Below are 20,918 nucleotides of genomic sequence, written 5' to 3' on the forward strand. Positions count from 1 at the left end.
AGTCCCGGGGTCGAGCACGCCCGCCTTGCTGGATGTTGGCTCTCTTCAGCGCTCCTTGACTCTCCTTTGAACTCTCTCCAGCTTATGCAAGTCCTTCCAGATTGTTTCCACCACAGCTGGGTCCGGTATCCCAGCACTGGCTGTAGCGATGCTGAACGCGCAGTATCAGCCCAACACAGGGCTCGCCTTGCTGCACGCTCGCCAGCCCCGTTGGCCCTTTGGCCCACAGCGTGCCAGGGGCAGCTTGTGTTCGCTGATGGCCGCTGGCTGCTGCCCAAGTCAGTCCTTCCAGAAATAGACCCCATCTCACGTGAACAGCCAGTGCTCCCCATGCCCGAGAGACCTAGGAATAAATACATACAGGCAGACGTGCACATTGGCCATATTGAAATGCCTGTTGTCAGATTTTGCTCTGTCTGACAGGCATGACAGATTGCTGTGGTGGTGACGTGTCCGTTTCACTATTTTAATCTGTTCCTCTGCCTTCCAAATTTGTGTCATATTTTTCTGTTTCCTTCCAAATTTGTTTTAAAATAATATCCAACCTCCTGTTAGAGAGCACGTAGGTTACTGTAACGCTGTCATAATTGTATCATCATCATCATCACTTTTGTATGCCAAGCAGGTCAAAACGCCCTTTTCTCGTTTTCATTAAGAACATTTATATTTTAATTTTAAATCCAAGCATCATCAGGCTTTGTATTTATAAACTTAATTGCATGAAGAATGCATGGAGATGGCATTCAATTCCAAGTAGCCTGAGCACAGAGACTTTTTTGTTTTGTTTTTAAGGTCAATATATAAGGAAATTTGCAAATGAAAATTGAAGTAAATAATGGTCCAGCTATAAATTTTGGTCATAACTTAAAATTTTTAGATTATATAGAACTTTATTTCTTCCCAAATTTTAATACATATTAAATTGATTACTGTGCAACAAGTTATCATGAAGTTGAAATTTTAGATTTCCTGTACTTTTCTAAAGCAACTCATTTTGACTATCGAGAAGGAAAAATGGCTCTTTGGGGACGCTATAAATAAATATGAATCTCATCTTTCTATGCCACTAAGTAGGTCCCACTTCAATTCAGAGCAAGTATCTTATGCAAGTCTAGTTAGAGGAACTTTTTTCAGTGTGTACACATTACTGGCATTAACCTATTGATAGTGAAATTCACAGCCTGTTTTCTTTTGTGAAGGGTGGACAAGCTCTTTGTGTGAGCTGTCAGAAGAAATTAAGAATTTAGTAACTGATGTAGAAACAGAAGAACAGACTTCTTTGTATTTCTGCTTTCCTGTGTACTTTTGACAAATTCTATTAACTACTTAAAGTTTGGTTCACTACCAACCAAGAATTTAAAAGGTGGTTTGGTGAAATAGTGAAACTAAAATAATATTTTCTTTTCAATCTTAATGTTTCAATAAGAGTCTGCAATAATAGTTCGCTCTTACTCATTAGAAATTCATCTCAGGAAAGCAACTAAGTATGTCTTTCGCTCCTGAATAAGAGTTCTGTTCTGAATTGTTTTCCTGTTGTGTATACATTCTTGTGAATGCATAAATTATTTTGAGGTTTTTCTCAATTTCTTTTTTGACATTCAGGTCAAACCATTTGAACACTTGTCAGTCATTTTCATTTCAGACATTTGCTTCCTCTGGGTGTGACAAGTGAGACTTACCTATTCTGCTGAGAATGTGTAAATGATATTGTGTGATATATCAAGTTTGTGGTAACATCTGATATTATATAACCCCAGACTGTAACTGTTCAAATGTAATGTCTATGGGAGCATAAACTTGGAAGAATGCAGAGTGACTATGCTAAGCACAGTGTCTAAGGAAAATCAAATCTTTCTGTTGCATCTTGTGCGTTAGCTCTTGAGGCAACTACGGTGCCTTGCAGTGTAATATTTACCCAGCAGTTGAGGTGTGAAATTTCTCACCATGGTGGAATCCTAATCCGTTTTGGCGGTGCTGTAACAAGCATCAAGAGCATGAGCATGTGTGGACCTGTTTTGTGAAGCTGTGGGGACCCAAGGGAAAAGGTAATGAGATTGAAGAAGAAAGGGGAGCTTTCATTTAATTTGCAACCTTACTGTTTCAATCCAGAATTCAGTATTTCAAACATGGATGGAGCGGAGGAAACGGTGAATCCTTCTGGACTTGCTTTCTGCAAGTATTGCAAAAATGTTGGTATATTTGTAATATAGGTGGTGACCCATCAGCCCTGGTCAGCTGCTGCAGAGTAAACAAATGAACAGAGCAAAGCTATTATCTTCTGAATGTAGGAAAACCTTCATCCTGAGTTTTCAGTTCTGGTCTATGCACTTCCTCTAAGTGATCTGTATCTAGCTTGTTTGGTTAGCACAGAAGATGGCATCTGAAGCCTCTGTGCATACTTTTATGGTCCACTGTAATGAGTTGAGGTGCTGTCTAAACTGGCAAAAAAATTTTAGATGGCTTCTGTTTTTAAGTGTTTAAATGTAACAAGAAGTATCTGATTAAAAAAGGCAAGGTTGATGTTTAATGTCTTCAGCATAAGGTGCAGTTTTTAAGTGGAGTAAGTATTTCTTTCCCTAACTAGTCATTTCCTTAGCGTTGTTACTGTATCTGGCTTTGTTTCATGCATGTTAAACTGTTAATCAATATAGTTCGATTCTACAAATCTACTAGCTGCTGCTTGTCTTTTAATGAAAGTGAGTAATTCTTCCCTCATATTTCCAATAATGCTTTGATTACTTTCTGTTGTAACCACAGATGCGTGGACCAGGCCATATTCATTCAGAGATTACTGATCTCAAATCTTAAAAAGGCTGTACTGTTGTTCACTACTGTCTTTTTTTAAGTCTGAAACTTTTACTTGAGCTTTAGTTAAATAGCCTGCTTGCTGCTTTTTCACTACAATTGGATTTTAAACTTTTGGTCAGGTGAGTGCCAGGAGGGATTGGCACTGGGTTTCTGTTGGCTTGTGAGATATGTGGTTGAGACTAATCCTTTTCTCTCAGAGAAGGGGTAGAAAGGTTCTTCCAAGCACTGGTTTGGGACTCCTGGAATTCATCCAGTCTCAACCCAGCTTTCTTTAACTGGCTTTATATTCCTTTTCTGTAGGATGTTTTTGATCTGTCTTCAGTTGCTTGCTTTTCCTCAGGGTTTGTTTCTATTTTTCTTTTCCTCTGATAGGTATGAGTAGACTAGCTTTCAGTTTACCTGAATCCTCAGATGTGACAATACTCAGAAATTGGTAAGGACTACTTGAGGAAAGGTAGAGGGAAGCTAGTCCATTTTAAGTTTGATCTTAGGAGCTAACTGATAAATCACCGATTTGAGCAGTCGGAGCCATAGGTTATGCTAGCAAGCAGCATGGTGCAAGGAGAGCTGGGAGCATGGAGTGAAGCAGCTGGTGCAGAGGACCCAGCAGCCACACTGTGTGGGTTTGCAGGTTTTGCTTCTCATTAGCTCTAGCCTGGTCGTCTAGATTAAACATCCATTAGGGGATGGGAGGCTTTAGGTGTGCTCCTGGAGCACATCTTTCAGTTCAGTTTTATGCAAAGGAACCCAGTTCATGTGCTCTGAAACCACTCTGCTTTGTGAACTGAGACATAGTAAGAGGGAACGTACCCCTGGTTAAATTGAAATGCTAATGTAGATGCACTCACAGAAGATGGCTGGGAGGTGAGTCTGCAGAAAAGGTCAGTGTCTAAGAACAGTCCTCTGGCAAAAGAGAGCAGCCGGGCCATTACTGACAGCAAAAAAGGGGAGGTAAATATATATGGCACTGAGATGAGGGAGATAAAAAGCCAAATACGTAGGTTGATCAAATTGGCTGCCAATAAGTGAGTCATCCAGAGTGATGATGGTGTGGTTGTTAGCAAGTGTGGGGTTGTAGGAGTGTATTGCAGTATTAAGAGCAAACTGGATTTGATCTCAATTTGGGAAAGTCAGAAAGAAGGAAGCATTAGTGATGTAGATCTAAATACGAATAACTGGTTTAACAGACTATGCAGACTGCAGTGGGGAAGAACATGATGCTAGTTAACATGGTTAAGAGAAGCATAAAGGTATGCTATGAATTTTAGATGAATCAAGATTAGACCCAGTATAAAAAGTTTTGCAAGGAGAGTGATTCACTAGGCATGGAGCAGAGAGGGTATTTCAGCCAACCATGAAACACTCATTTAGGTGATCTTTAGCTTAAGAATATGAACTGGCCAAGTATTGGTATGTTCAGTTCAAGTGGAGTTAGTCAAGTGTGACTGTTTGAAAAAGACACGACAGCCAGCTGTTACCACCATCATACTCAGAGCTAACAGCTACATGTTTTTACTGATGTAAAAATGTATCAGCTTTTCAGGTAAGTGCAAATATTCATACCATGAAGTAAATAGGTATATAATATGCAACAGAAGAAGGAAACGATACGAAATTGAACATTGTTTTGAGATATCCGCATGACATACACATGTAACAATATTGAATGACTCAGAGAGCATGCCTGGGATAACATTGTTCTTATTTATATTTTAATGCTAGGTTTACCCTGAATTGCAAATCACCAATGTTGTCGAAGCCAACCAGCCAGTTACGATCCAAAACTGGTGCAAGAGGGGATGGAAGCAGTGTAATGGTCATCCTCACATTGTGGTTCCCTACAGGTGTCTGGGTGAGTGATATAGAGTGTTTGCATCTGGTTTTTTTCTGCCCTTGGATTCCTCAGTCTCTTCTTGAAGGAAAAAAAAAAAAATCTGCGTAACTGTCTCTTATATTTTTGTATGATTATTTTCTCTGAGATGGGTTTTGTCCAATTTGTTCATCCTTTGGAGCTACATCAACTCAAGAGAAAATACTCCAGCTATTCCTGATACTATTTTCAAAGTGGTTGCAAACCAGGCTTGTGCTTACTCCCCACATTTTTGTCAATATCTGTCCTCTCTTCTCTTTCTCTATAGACGTACACATGTTCCCAATTTACAGTTCTTTGCTTATAAGCTATCCATCTTTTCCCTAGATACATACCATTTTTCTCATTACTGTTTTTATATCTAGTACTTGATCTTTTATTGTGAAAGCCAATGGGAACCTGCTTTTATTGGAAGCAAGCAAAAGCTAGATTTTAGTAATCCCCTGTTTCTTTCTGCAAGTTGTTTTGTAGCAGCAGCTTGCTATTCTCTCCTGTGGCCTTCATGCTTTGAATCAATTCACCAATTTAAAAGGGAGGTTTAATCCTTCAGTTTTCTGTTAACCTTTCCTTCTCTGTTAGCTTTTTGTCAGCATTTAGAAAATTGAGAATCATATTCCTTTGGTGTTGTCATTAACGTTCTAGGCACAATTTTTTCTTTGAGATTATTCCATGAATGGCTTAAGTATGTTATTTTTCCAGTATCATTTAAATTGTGTGATAAACTGGCTGCTTGACTTCATGGTTAAATGTAGCCACCAGTTGGAGTTTGCTGTTCTATTAAGCCAAGGCAGCTAAAATTGTATGTGGAAAGTAATTCAAGCCTACTGATCTTTGACCAGTTATTCCATGAATAATGCAAGAAATTCCAGAAAATTTGCTTTTTTTTCCTTTTTTTTTTTTTTAAAGCATATTGTGCCTGATGCCCAGCACCAAGTGTGCTAACTTCATGAAAATAGGACTGCTGAGTAAATAATGTGTGTGTTACCGCTAGGGTTAAAGTTAGCAAAACAACAGATGTGCAAAATACATACCTAGAGTTATCAGGGAAATGCTAATGTTCTGTCAGGTTTCTAGATACAAAGTATGCTTGTGTGGATACAAAATACACGTGTCTAGATCTCAGGTGTGTATTTGTTGATGCTACCACAGGTAAGAACAGCTACGTTATTCTGAGCATTAGTGTTGTTCAAGGAGTACCCAAATTCAAGACTACTTTTTTGGAACCCATCTAATTCTGAGTGTGCGAAAGCAAGCCCCTTATTGAGTGTTTTCCTAACCTCTACATAAGTTATGGTGATTACTCTGCTCTTCCACCAAATTTGTTAAATGTTTAAAAGGGGCATGCTCTTCTACCCACTTGTTGTTTCCTCTAGTTTTTCATAGTCAAGATAAAAATATCAGCTTGTAGCGTAGATATAGTTGTAGAGTAAGATAAGCAGCTTATTAGAGATAGGGCAGAACTGCAGACTCATCTAACTTCATCATAATATATTTGATAGAATTCCATGCGACTGCACTTACAGTAATTAGAGATGTGACGGAAGAAGTTCAGAGTAGTGGAGCTGTGAAAACTAATTTTTATTATTTATGGTACTGTCATCGTAACCAAAGCACTGAATTATGATCAGGGAACAGTTATGCTCAGGACTATATACTTACATAAGAAGGTTTCGTTATTGCCCTGGAGAACTTACAATCTAATTTAAGATAAAAGACAATGTCATCACAAGAGCAAATGAATATAAATTGGCCATGAATAAATTTAATCTGGAAATTGTAAGGAAGTGTCTGCAAGAATAAGGAGCTCTAACAGTCTTCTAGTAAAAGGAATATGGATAAGAAGCCCAGTAATTTAGCAGGAGATTCATAATTTATTAACAGGACTGCGTACAGCTCCCGTGCAGGAGTGAGGGACTGGAGTTGGGTATTTAAGGCATCTCTCCTGAGTTGTTGTTTTGAATGAAAGATTACCTAGAATTACATGTTTGCTGTCTCAGGTAGCAAGCTAGTCTTTGCTTACTGGAGGCAAAATTTTTGAAGGTATTTAAGCCCCTCGTTCCCATTAACACTTTGTTTTTAGCTCCTCTATTATATTTTAAAATCCCCTCACGTATGCTACTTTTTGCCTAGTTTCCTGATAACTGAAGTTTATGTATTTGTGTCTGCCTGCCTGCCTGCGTTTAGGTGTGTTTGTCTATCCTGCCCTTCAACTTTTGACCCTGACTAAAGTAAAAGTAATAGAAACAAAAGCATTAAAAGATGATGGTGTTCTCAAGAGCTTATTGGAGGAAGAGGGGCCATGTTAGTACTTCCATTGAAGGAAGAATGGCAAACTTGACCATTATCTGTCATTTCTCCCCCAACCAGCCCTTCAATTTTTGTGTGTGGTCCCACAGAGGTTGAAGTACTGCTGCCTTTCTTCCGGTGAAAGGGCATTAGAGGGTGAGACTGGGAAATCTGATCATTTTTCTGTGCATGTGGGGGGAGGGGCTGTGGACAGAAGTACAGCCTATGGGGAAGCCAGGCTTGCTTAGTCCTCAACAGCTTGGTTTTGGTCTATTGTTAGCAGTCAAATTGAGTGTTACAATTTTAAACAGTTCTACACAAGCACTGTTTGTTTGACTGTCCTTTCCATCCTTTTTTTAGGAACAGCCCCCTGAAATTTTAGTAGCGCGAGACCAGTGAAGTCATATAGATGCATTTTTGAAACTCTGGAATGTGATACGCTGCTCCCACTTGAAGGGATTCAACTCACAGGTTTTAATGCTGATACAAGTTCTGTTTTAGGAGCTGCACAGCAAGGATTTAGTTGCAGGCTCTGCTTGTGCCTTTCCACTACACTTGATGTGGTAGCTGCTGATGAGCAATTTTGGAAGTGTGGCTCTGGCAGAACTGATTCTGTAGTAATCTTAATGCAAGTAGATCCTTGATGCAGACCACCATTAAATCCAGTATACTGGTAAGAATCAAGATGGAACAAGAAAGTTTGCCAGTGGGCAGCTGATTGAGTCTGTGCGAATCTTTTTATACCTTTTGTGGTAGAAGCTTTCAAGGTTCGTGCTGAGATCTATTCTTACAGAGAGTGTTTTGAAGTTCTGCATCAATAACCAGTTTGTAGGCTTATAGGTTTTATTTTGGTGTGAGAATCCCTTTCACTATATTGAGTCAGCTTATAGTTTCTCCCATTTTGACATTCATGTTCCGCAGAGGTGATAAACACTGAGTGACAGAAATATGTCTGCTGTCAGGCCAGAGCATCTTCACAGTCCGTTGTACATCCCAGTCCTTAGCCAAGGCCTTCTGAGAAGTGAAGAGAGCATATTGTTGTAGCACTTGGCTGTTGCCTTAGTTTCTCTCTTACAGACCTCTCTGGCAGTTAATGCAGGCTGTTTGTAGCAATATAATTTAGTAATATTGATCTGATTTATTAGATTACATGGTTTCATATTTCCTTTTCTTGATTGGATGCAGCTAAAGCATGTAAACAATAAATTATTTAAATAAGGCTAAATTAAAGCCCCTGATTTGAAAAAGCCACGTGTTTATGCAATAACTGCTTAAATATACCCCAGAAAATATTTCAACTAAACCCAAAGAAGAAAAGCATTCTCAGTTTTGTTCACTTTTGTAAGTAAAGTTTGAATTTGTTTCTGCATGCAGGGCTTGGCAATGTTCTTAAAACTGCAAGCTTTGCAAAAACTGTTCTCATACAATAAATCTGGTTTACCAATACATCTCCTGCATATTTGCATCAACACAGGCCATTACTGTACAGTTTCAGTTTTCTGAGGAGGGGAAACTTTTTAGGAAAAGAAAATTGTCAGGTGAATCTTTGTTACCTTTTTGGACACACTGAACACATTTGTCTTTTAACAGGATTTCTATTTTTATCTTCACTTGTCTAGAAAATGACATGTCTCAGTGTGTACTTCTTGTGGCTCCAAGCTCTGTTAGCCACCTCATGACAGAAATAGGGATTTAGTTCTTTTGAAAAATGATGTGGCTACTGCTGTCCGTATTTTTTTTTTTTTAAAGTAGTGTAGGAATTAAAAGGTTAAATTGTGCTGTTTGAGGGAGAAGTGTGCTACTTGACTAGTGGAGGCACAAATGTGTGTTGGTGCTCAGGCAAAGGCAGTGAGCAGTGGGATTTGCTGGCCCAGGAATGAGGATCAGCAGTGCTGCCTTGGCATAAACTCCTGGTGTGCGTGCTGGCATCCTTGCACCTGCAGCACGCAAAAATCATACACTTTTAAGACCAGAGCGTTCCAAAACAGTGATGTAAGCTTGCTGTGTGGCAAGGCTGCAGGATTTCATTAAGCAGTGCCAAGAAGCCTGCAATTTCTGATTCAGTTTATAAAAACTGTCCTAGAAAAATACCCTGGCTGCAATTCTGGCCTTATTAAAGCTAGAGGAAGAACTTCCCACTGGCTGCAGTAGGAAGGCAGGATTTCTGCCTGGCTCTTCTCTGTATTGGGAGAATATGGACATTGGGCAATTTTGGTTTGCTTTTTCTTCTCCTCACATCCCACATGAGGAAAAGCAGCTGTCAAATTTGTATAACACGGGCTGTGAAACAAGGTAACCGGCCCTTTTTTCCAGGTTTTCTGTGGGGGCAAGTATCCTTGTCCAAGCAATGTGGTGGTTTTAAATCCTCAGAAATACATGCGGCTATACTTTACTGAATAGATGGCATTTCATTTACTATTGATGAGCTATACCCTCGCATAGCTGCTCATTATACACCGTAGCCTTGGAGAGAATGGAGAAGCTAAATTATACACACGCTTGTGGATTGATCTGTGGGCATGGCAGACGAACAACTGTGAGGTAGGGTAGAGGGGAATTATCAGAGCATTGAGTAACTGTGCTATGCAAAACGCTTACTTGCATACTCACGTGTGACTCTGTTTTGTTATCCCCTTTAATGTGCGCTGTTAAACACTATATTCAGACAGCGTTTGAAGGATCTAGATGTACTGGAATATGATTATATATGTAGCTTCTGTCAGTCAAAATTTGATTACTTATCAATTGTCCATAACAAATGGATTAGGTTATATGACAAGTATTTTTTGCTGTTCAGTTACATAATGAAAAGCCTGCTTCTGTTTTTGATGTAAAAAAAAAAAAAAATCTTTGAAAATATTTATTAACTTGTCGTGCTTTATTACTGTAACAGCTTGTAAAGTAACTACGTGTTGATGTCAGAAGAAGAGGCTTACTGAAGTTTTGATACATGTCTAGCCAATTACAGCAAAGAAAACACAGGTTATGCCTGGAATAAATCATTTAAATATAGGTGCACATAATTGACAGTTCTTACGGTTCATCTGGTAATCTACTTGCATTTTCAGTTGTGGGGTTTTTTTTAATATACAAGTATATAAACTGGGCGTGTTTACGTCTGATACATGGTGTGGTACTTGCTGTTCTTTTCTCTCAGCTCACTGTCTAGCATACCTATTTCTACTTGCAACTTCAAAGCTTTCCTTCCAGATATTTTAGAAGGACTTTCCACTGGGTATTCCATGCAGTGCCTAGTCAATTGAATGGCATTAAATAATTGTCTCAGAATTTTCCTGTCCCTGCTATTTTAGCTACCCGCCTCCAAATTGCTTCAGTCTCCGCTCAGCCACAGGAATGATGCAGATAAGCCTCATACCACCCTGTTTTCCTTAAATAAAAAATGCACCGAATTTCAGCCTACACAACTACATCATGTCTAATTTTTCAGGATCTCAGGAGAGGATCTCAGAAAAGACTGACGGTCTGAATTGCTTAGTGAGGATACCGAGGGTAAAGAAATCCTAGGTGCAACGAAGGGCACAACTCCTCAGAAGTACTGCAATGAGAGAAATCCTTCCATCCCACTTCTTTGCTCCCTAATGCACAATATTCCTGCCTGCTACTGGTGTCTTTGGTACGGTGCTGGCAGGCGGATTAGAAAGCCCTGCCTGCATGGGCTAGGCACATTCTTTGTGAAACAGCAAGCACTACGGGGATAGCGAGGTGTCCCAATTTCAGTGGGCAAAGCCCTGGCTCCGGCCACCTCTCCCAGGTGCCCTGTGGTGCCCATCGCTGCTCAGCCTGTCCCTTCAGTGTCTCAGTCCAAAAGCCTATCGCACTGGCACACTGCTGACACACCTCAGCACTGTGCGGGCACCTGGGATTTCCTGCTATTTCTGTGTCCTTGCTGCTGAACTAATTGCAGCAAGCTTTCAGGGCCTCAATTCATCAAGCAAGTTCTTAAATGTGCTTCTGTTCCGCAGTGTAATTAAGGATGTGCCCTGACATACTTTACTGAATAGAGATGGTTTTCCGTATATACCTGAGCTCTGTTGGTCTGAATTTCATGGTTGGCTTCTGCAATAAAGAAAAAAAATGACTGTTAAACATCAGCTGGCTTACTGATTGTTTTTACAAACAGTAATGAATTTATATTTTTATTATAATTTCAAGTAGCCTTAGTGTTTCATGGCTTGTAACTCTGTCCTTGCCAGTGGTTTCTTCCCAGAGCAGGACTGTATAAACAGTTAATTTGGCATCTGGCACACTTAATGGGACAAAAATCTCTAGCTAAAGGAAGAAGTGGAGAGTAGGCAGAGAAATCCTGAATGAGCTCGCCCACCAGGAGAAGCAACATTTCCTCAGTCAGTCACGGATCTGTTTCTGGAGGTTTCTACCTCCTCGCTTGTGCCAAACATTGATTCAACGGTTTGTTTAGCCAAGTTCTTAGCATAAGGCGCAGAAACTTTGAAGTAAAGGGATATAGCAAAATTCCTGCAAGTTTACTGCAAATTTACTCTTAAAACGGTTTAAAAAAAAAAAAAAGGCTTATAAGTAAATATTGAAAATAAGTGTTTTCTGCTTGTCTCTCAAATGCAAAAAGGAAAATAGAACAAGTGATATATATATTCCTCAAAAAACAGTTTCCAGGAAGCAGCCATTGGTATGTGAAAGCCTCATTAATGACTATCTGTTCAAGACAGCATTATAAATTGTAATAAACACTTTTTTGTTAAAAAACAAAAAAAGGTGCACAGGTTGTTCAAAAATATGTAAGAGCTTGAAAAGATAATTAGACTTTCTGCTTGAAGGACCAATCCGAGCTGGACTAAATTCTTTGTTTCTTGTAACACTGACCAGGCTATCCGAATGTGTTAGGCATTCCTACTTTTTCTGTGGTACTCTTATGTAAAAGCAGTTAACCACAAAAAGTATTGCCAAAAAATAATAGTAAGGTTAAAAAGCTAAGAGCTCAAAAATTAGGAAATGCAAAAATTAAGGTTGCCTCTGTGTGACCATAATTTGACCCCTTTCTGTGCATGCCTTACTAAAGAGACTTTAATTGCACGGTGATGCACCCTTACCTCCTGCCATATTGTGTGCAGAGAGCAGGCACTGCTCACTTAAAGAGCTTCTATTTGATGTTTTGTTCTAAACTCCTGTGTGTCCCAATGCCTTATTTACTACTCACCATTCAAATTCTGCCAGAAGACGAAACTGATTTTCATCATAGAATTTTCTCTAATCTTACCTGAGTACTTTAGAGATATAGTTTAGTTTCATAAAGATCACAAGGTAAGGACTATAGGGATGATAAAATTAGGTGTATTTTATAGTTGGAAGGCTGAAGAAGATGGGCTTCAGAAACAAAAGTATCCACTAATAGTTGGGCTCTGAATAATAAAGTGCTTAAAACTCTGTGTATGCATGCACACATATAAGAATTCCTTATGGACTGTATCCATGTATTTGATATACATGTACAATATACATTGATATACATCAATCTGTGAATGATGTGTGAAGCTACAACATAAGTTTCACACCCCAGTTGTTGTATACCCCCAGCTTTTAGAACAGACAAAGCAAGAATTCTTCATCCAAGGATTTCTGTTGTGCCACAGAGCTGATTTATCCGTTCATTTTTGGTGTTTCCTGTAATATGTAGCACTTGATTTTGCAATGGAAAAGTTCTGATTAAAGTATATTTGCCTAGTCTTTTAGGAAGGAAGGATGAGGAGGGGGGGGAGAAAGGAAGTGTGCATCCTACCACATGTCATTAAATTGATTTACATGTGAAGCATCATCCCACAGATTTCTACCACATAACTGAAAGCGGGGATAGGATCCCATTGTAATATGGTCTGGTCTCAGAGAAGGATAGAGTGTTGCCAGCAGATTCAATGCAGTAGTTAACTGTAAAGGAAGAGTCACTGATGGAAGTCATTGGTTATTTCTAAAAGGTTCTGAGTAAGATCCGAGGAACTGCATTTCAGTAAGGCTGCTTTTTGGGCTTTTATTTATTTATTATTTTTAGTGCTAAAAATTAGAGTTACTGGGCTTGCCCCTAACTGTGATATTGGGAAGAGTCATTACAGCTTCTGTAACAAGAAATTGCCTCTCAGTTCTTTTAGAGTTTTTTAAAGGAGTAGATAGGCAAATGAGTAATGTATCTACTTGATTTTTCAAAAGTAATTTGTCAATGTCCATTACATAGAGGCTTTTAAAGAAATTAATCTACTGTGGAATAGGAGAGAGAATTCTTACATGGATAAATAAGAAAAAAAAATCGTCCATCCTCAAGGTGGAGAAAAGTCACCAGTAGAATCCCATGAGGATCAGTTCTTGTGTCTGTGACATTCAAAATACCCTCTTTCAGATCATTCACCAGTAAGTAGTGAGGTGACCCATTTGCTGAGGATGCTAAGTTATTCAGGGTAGAACAAATAAAGACAAGCTATGAAGAATTTCAGAAGGACCTCGTGATACTGATCGACTGGAGGTAAAATGGAAGATGAAAATCAGTGATTTCAAGGTGATGTACATGGAAGTACAAAACAAATGAATCTTAATTTGGTGGATGTGGTGACACACTATGAGTAACCTCTAGCTATTCAGGAATGAGACCTTGGGTTTTAATAGATACCTCTGTGAAAACATGGGCTTATTAGTACCAAAAAAACACCGTTTTCAGGATTATTAGGAAAGGAATGGGGAATGAGACATAAAATATGATTATACCACTGTGTCAGTCGTGGATTTACCTGCATTTTTGAATACTGTGTGCTGTTCTTGTCTACTACTTAAGAAGTATATCATAGAAATTGAGTTGAAAGAGTGACTGATTACTTAAAGTATGACATGGCTCCCATACAAGAAATGACACGCTAGATTAGAACTTTTCATCTTTGAAAAGAGATGACTGGAGGCTATAACAGCGGTCTGTTAAATTATGCATGGCATGGAGAGGATGAGTGAGGAATGGTCATTCACCCTGTCTTCCAAGATGACAGCTAGGGATATCAAATGAAAGTAGCAGGTTTCAGGCTGCAGACAAACAGCATGCAGGCGCACAACTGTATGTGATCATGCAGTTGTATGTTGTATTGCAGAGTGTGTATCTGAGCTCCTGATCTCTCTGCCACAGAATGTTGTGGATGCTAAAAGGCTGCACAGGTTCAAAAACTAACTGGACAATTCACCACAGAATAATCCATCAGGTGTTAGGGCTGCCCAGTCCTGCTTTTCTCACCTGGTCTCTCGCTCAACTCGAGGATTTCCAGCCTCTCTCCTTTCTTTGGCTAACCAGGCTCTACTCTGTCTTTCCTACTGCCAGTCCACTTAAGTTTCCTTGCCTAGGCATTGCTGTTTCTCATCTCTCCTTTCCTTCTGGGTAATAATCTTCCTCACTCGGCATCTCTCCCCTCCCCTCAACGCTGCTTATTCCTCTTCATCTTGGCATCTGTTATGCAGCCAGTCCGACTTCTGTCTGCTTCCCAGCTCTTCATCAGCTGTGTCACTCATCTCCTATCATCTCATTTCACATCTCACTCGATGTTACCTGAGCCAGCCAAATAGAAAGAGACCTTTTGATGCTTCCTGGGGGCTCTGTGATTAGTGTTTTAACACAAAGGCAAGGAAGCACTTAACCAAAAAAAAAAAAAAAAAAAATCCTTCTGTCACAGCAAAAGCATGCTTTGTGTTGTGAGTGGTAAGCTTTTTGTGCACCTCTGTTAGTGCTTCAGCATATGTAAAGAAAGGTATAATTGCTTCACCTTAACTGTTGTTTTATAATGTCTTCTCTTTCAACAAATTGCAATAAAAATTGCTTTATTTAAAGCGTTCTGGAGTATGGCAGTTACAGGCACAGTCTGAGTGTTTCTGATGTTGCATCATTTATGCTGGAGAAAGATGTTGTTGCTCTGTTTGTCAGATGACCAAACTACTGCTGTCAGATGTTCTTCTTGATACCTAGTTAAATAAAGATGTCTTTATCTTGTGTAATAAGTGATTGTTGGTGTCCTCTTCGATGGCCTCTAATGAATGTTTTATCTGGGGTTTAATTTCTCTTTTTCAGTGAAAAATGGAGGTTTATGATTCTTGTGTTTTATTACAGCTTTAGTCAATTTTACTTTTTAAAAAATTTTAAATCATTAAGATCAGATACTCTTTTGTTTTTCCCTCTCTCTGCTGTTTCTGTCCTATATGTGGCTTACAACAATGGTTGAGCTGAAATTTTCTGTAGTCTTTATTTGAAGAGCATTATCTTGCAGTCATGATGAAAGAACATCTTTTTGTTTTATTGTTTGTAAGTGCTGGCATCATTCTTCTTTAGTGTATGAAATCTTACATGATAATTGAGTAAAACAAAGCAAGTCAGAATAATAATGTTTCAGTTTTTGAAATCCAAAGAAAAAAGCCATAGTAGTAGGTAGACCTTTGAGAAGGAGCCTCTTGGTTAGGAGTGAGTGCTATTGAAACTGTGTTTCCAAAGTCTTGTGGGGAGAGCTGGTTAGACTTTTGACAAGCTTTTTAGAACACCTGTTTCGTGACTAAAGGTATGCTATCCTCTATCCCGCATACACAGGAAACAGTCAACGAAGCTTCATTTGGCCATTATTTTGTGCAGAAGCAAATGGAGGGCTGCTTTGGCAGTGCTGGGGTGGATGTCTTGTTTATCGTCATTGAGTTACATCTGCAACTGCTTCTGAAGCCCTCTTGGGTCCAGAAACAGCTGAACCAACTCTCACTGCACAAACTTAAATTAGTAATCCTTCCAGGATATAAGCAGACTCTGGGCAAGAACTGTATTGCAGTTTTTGGAGGCCTATGTCATGTATATTTTTTCTTTTTTTTTTCTTTTTTTTTTCTGTGCCCATATAATTAAGAGTTGGCTGTGAATTTAAGTTCCCATTACTTTGAATTTAAGCTGTAGCGTGGTTTCCAGATTTGGTATTTCTCTATGTCACAACACTTTTACCAAGACACTCCAATTACTTTTCATGAAAAATGTGGTTTTTTTAAAATAACAGATTAAGAACCATTTTACTATGCTAACTGTAGTAACAAAATAAAAAAACAATTATATATTATAACCAACACTGTATGTACTGTTTTTTTCATTGTCAGAGTGCTAGTATGAATTAATCTTCGTATTTGCCTTTTTAATTTAGACAGGGGCAAAAAATGGGTTTAATGACTAAATAGGAGAGAAGTGGCTTTCTGTGAAAGATATTTTGTCCTTCGTTAATACACTTCAGATCTTTTTCATAAATATGCCCTTACATTCTCATTTTTAGCGGATAATCTGTCTTTTAGGGAAAGCTGGCTTCCAAGAGCTCATCTGTAACCTTGGAAAAAGGGGTTGCAAAAATGACCTCTAAGTACTGGAAGTCGCTCAGGTCTAGTGGATGTTCATTCATCGGATCTTGTCGCTGACAGCCTCAGGAAGAAGGGGAGGTATGGCGTTGTATCGGAAGTGCTTATCCCAAGCAGCATTCCCATGAAACGGCATGTGGGAATTAAACAGTTGCAGGGCTATGTCCACAGCTGTGCTAGGATGATACCAGCCATTTTCCCACTGAACTGATCACTGTGCTCGGAGTTTGTCCCTAGAGAAAAAGTTACAGCACTTCATGGTTGTGTAAACATCTGAAATCTTTGCGGGATGAACATGTTGACATTTGAAGGTCAAATGTGCTTCAACTCTTCTAGTCCCTTACCCACAATTGCAGGCATCTTTATCATGCAAGAAGACATTCCCTTTGGGTTCTTTACTCTTTCACATGAAAGCTCGTACTCACAGTTGGTGCTTAAAAAATACTGTGCAGCAGGAAATACTTTGTTTTCAAATGTAGCTTTTTATTTTCTTGCAGTAAATTTCTGCAATGGAAAATACAAATTGAGAAAGGTTGTACGTGATTCGTAAGAATGAAGCATCCATTAACAATCCAGGAATTCAGGTTTTATTGAATCCTTGCACATACTAGATTCTATCTGAAATGTGAGGAAGGAAGATATTTTTAGTATGCTTGCCACAGGATGAGTGGCAACAAAGAACCAAGAACCTTCTCATGACATTTCATTTTTCTTTTCAGTAGAACTGCCCAAATTCTCCCAATTATGATTTTCGATGACTTTCATATTTAAAAAAAAAAAAAAGAAAAAAACAAGTTTGCTTCTCTTCAAGCTCTTCAAATTTGGACACGTTTTGTCAAAAGCCCCAAAAAACTGAGAGCTGAGTGGACTGGAACAAGCAGCCCTCCTTCCTTCCTTCTTTCAAAAGAAGCTGAACAGTAAGCAGTATTTTGACTGTATTTGAGGTTTTGTGCTTATTAAGTCTGTTCACAGGTGGAGGGTGAGACAGGTAAATTAAAGAGCTGCAACTTCAGTAAGAAACCCCTGGATGTTGTGGTCCTGGGCGGCCTGCTCTAGGTGACATGCTTGAGCAGGGGGCTGAAGCAGATGATCTCCAACCCCAGCCATTCTGTGGTTCAGAGGATGTACCTACCCTTTTCCTGTCTTACGTTGAATTTGCTTCAGTGACGGGTGAACCAGGCTGCAACTGAAACCTGTAGTAGGTCCCTATTCTCCTTCCCATAGACCTTAGAATTTGTGCTGATTTTCAGAACCTCTGTGTCTGTCTCTCCTTGATGGGAGAGTCGAGAGAAGGGAGGGAGCATAGGACCTGGGAGGGCCAAAAGCAGCTCAGGGCCAGGGGCCCCCAGTGGCTGCAGTGGGGAGGGGGAGAGCTAGCCAGGCCGGCCCAAAGGGGCAGTCTGGCCTGTGAACACAGGGGATGTAATTAGTTACTGTGGTTTGTTGCTCCTGGAGTCATGACAGCTGTAGGAGGAAGATTACAGTACTGAGCCGTGGGAGTGCTGTGATGTTCGCTTCCTGCAGCAAGTTTGCAGCAAGCCTGTGTTTGACTGCAAAGATGGGTGGGGATTCTGTTTGTTTTAACCCATGTTTGCATGCTGTTGCTTCGTGAGATTTCCGCTGGTTTTATTTAAAAGGTGCTGGGCTCTGCTTTTCTCTGCTTGTATCTTCACTGGGTTAATAATGAAGAAACATGCTTGTGTAGAGGAGTTAAGAGTAGTAGTTAATGGCATTTAAAAATTTGTGTCCACAAAGTAGTTATGAATGACCAGGTTGATTTTGAACTTTTAAACTTTATCTATTCATGCCGTACATAATACCACCAGCAGCCTGCTTGTTAACTAAACAAAGCTGACTAATAGCTTTCATACCTCTTCATTAGCTTGAAAAATTGCTACTGATTTACAGTATAGTACAACATATCTTTCTTAGTGGTTTCATCTGCATTGAATGTATGAGTAGTAGTGTGTTTTGGTTTGGCTATGGATTTAACCTTTATTCAAAAATGCTGGACTTTCTAACTGACCTGATGTATAATAGTAGTTTATATATGTGTGTGTGTGTGTGTGTTCAGGATCATGTGGAAACTTTTCTTAATGGTCACTAAGGGAACTTAAACGTGAATTTTTTCCAGTTAAATATGTGAACTGGGGGCTAATATGAAGTAATTCAATTTTAGTAGAACATAAGAATATATGTAAAAAAGAATGATAGCCTTAACCTGTTCTACTTAACCTGCTAAAGTTTTGTTGCTTTTTTCACACAAGGTTTCTTCTGTGTACCTAAAAATGCAAAGTTGATAGGTAAGAGTTCTAGTTTAGTTCTGTACACAATCTGATGGACTTTGGCTGTTAAATATGGTTCCTAATTGCTCATTTTGAAATACTAAAGGAAAGATAGCAAAACCATGTGCTAGGGATAATGATTGAAGGTCATGATTATTGGAAATTATTTACCTTCTGCATTTAATGTCTTCTATCTAGTGAGCACTGTCAATAAGTTCTTGATGTGTAAAATATTTAAAATACCCCATTTTTATTAGACCATTGTAAGTAGGTCAATATAAAATTGAATCATAACAACTTATTATCAAAATTAATTTTGATAACATGAATTAATTTTGGTTTTTGTAGTAATGCCAGCTTCTGCTTTTTTCTGCAGAAGGTACTCAGGTGAATACATGAACAGTGTCTGTTCTTAGGAGGTCTAATCCTGTGTGCTCTGAAGGAAACTTGTTTTCATTTTAGTTTTTCCCTTAACTGTTCTTTATGTAATTGCTCTTGTATTTGATGTGTTTTCATACCTTTTTATTATAGTTTAGCCTAGGGTGTAATTTTTGCATATCCGCTTTTTTGTCAAGTCATTCTCTTCTTCTCTTTGCTGTTCTTAATCTGTTACAGAATTATTGATTATTTCAGATTAGCTTCCTGTGACTGCAGCTATTTGTTACCAGTCCATTGAACAGAGATTGCAAACTCTTTGGGGAAAAGGACTGTCATCTTATGTTTTTTCGTGGTACTTAACACTGGAGCATCCTGCCCTATGACCGAAATGTCTGTATCTCACCTTACAGAACAAATACATGCACATAAGTCTACATCCAGAGCTTTTTCCTTTCACCTGTTTTCTGGGATTTGTTTATTCAGTCTTTGTGATGGGCAAACTCCTTCCCTTTGTGTATCCTGTTTTGTTTGTTTTGTTTTATTTTGTTTTTAGAACAACCTTCAGGGAGAATTCCTTCTGTCAGGGCAATCCAATCCCTCAAGTTCTGCAGTTGACCTCAACTTCTGCTCCCTGTATGCTAGACAGATTTTATTACTTCCATTTCATAAACTTACTATTTAAAAGATTTTTCTTTGTGTAGATTTTTCTAAGCTTGGATTGAATCATGCAGTTTTTCTATAGTCTGGGAAAATATGAAGCCTTTTGGGCAAGGCTTCTATTTTGCGATTCCTGTGCTACCATAAGGAGGCCAATAGCTGTCTCTGAATACTTTGTGAAGGCAGGCTTGGAGCAAGTATTCCGACTCTGATGGATCTGGGTTAGTATTTCCACTGCCTGTCCTCCAGCCTTCTTCTTGCAGCTGATCTCTGGTCAGCTAAGATCAGCTGTCAAACAGTTCTGCGAAATGTGAGCTGAGTCAAATAAATAACCCCCAAATTACCTTGCCATAAGAGGTGCTTAAACAGCCAGATCTCTGATCTTGCTGATACCATGGTCACAGGGGTGATAATGGTGGCATGAGAGCAGGCTGGGAGAGCAGGCTGCACCGGCTGAGGAAGGGGGGAGCATGGAGCCACCCTTTTGTGGGGGGGAAACTGACCTAGGTTGACTCAAGCCAATCATGAAAAGGTTTTTTTGTTTTTATTTTTTGTTATTTTTGTTTTTTTTAAAGCAAGCTCCCATACTCATCAATGGCCCGTGAAATTTTTGGCCAGTTTGGGTGGGGGGGGAGGGAGGGTGTTATACTTTTAAATCCTGGATTGACTTTGAAAATAGAAAGCATGGCATGTGTAAATCACTGTCATCATTGAATTCTCATTATAGAACACTGATGTTATAAAGCTTTCATGTTTCTTTTACTATTTCAGCTTTTGGGAAAAAATCAAACTTCAGTTAAGTTACAGTATAAACTTCCCCTCTACATGCCCTTTTGCTCTGTTTTTTTAATCATAAACATTTTGATGTGTCAGTTTTGTTCCCAGTTAATGTGGGAAATGAGATTTTTAGATTAAAGCCTGACTGAGTCTGACTCTTAACAATTTTTCTGTAGCCTCCCCTGCCCTTGTTAGTACTTTTGTTCTCCTTTATTATATAATAATGCCCCCACTCCCCACCCCTCATTTTTGGCATGTAATAAAAGAGTGATAATGAGGTCTCATATACCTCTTTTTTTTTTGTTAAACTATGTAATATGATAGGCAGGTGTAAAGTTTTATTTCAATTTTCAGTTATGTAACTACCCTTATAATTTAAAATGTCTCCTATGTCAAGGTGCTTCAAGAGTAACTTTTAAATTATAATAAAAATGGGATATGTAGTTTAAAATTAAATTCTAATATCACTTCTATTACAT

General features: G+C 39.0%; 1 protein-coding gene across 2 annotated transcripts in view; it reads left to right on the top strand.

Moving 5' to 3' along the window:
- APP (amyloid beta precursor protein) overlaps positions 1 to 20,918 on the top strand; it is a 236,454-nt gene that overhangs the window by 75,461 nt on the left and 140,075 nt on the right. For both annotated transcript variants that reach the window (XM_067299530.1, XM_067299536.1), the window contains exon 3: positions 4,531 to 4,660. In XM_067299530.1, the coding sequence (XP_067155631.1) occupies positions 4,531 to 4,660 (130 nt within the window). The remainder of the gene's footprint in view (positions 1 to 4,530; positions 4,661 to 20,918) is intronic.

Source organism: Apteryx mantelli, chromosome 1, assembly GCF_036417845.1.
Source record: "Apteryx mantelli isolate bAptMan1 chromosome 1, bAptMan1.hap1, whole genome shotgun sequence".
NCBI classification, from domain to species: Eukaryota; Metazoa; Chordata; class Aves; order Apterygiformes; family Apterygidae; genus Apteryx; species Apteryx mantelli.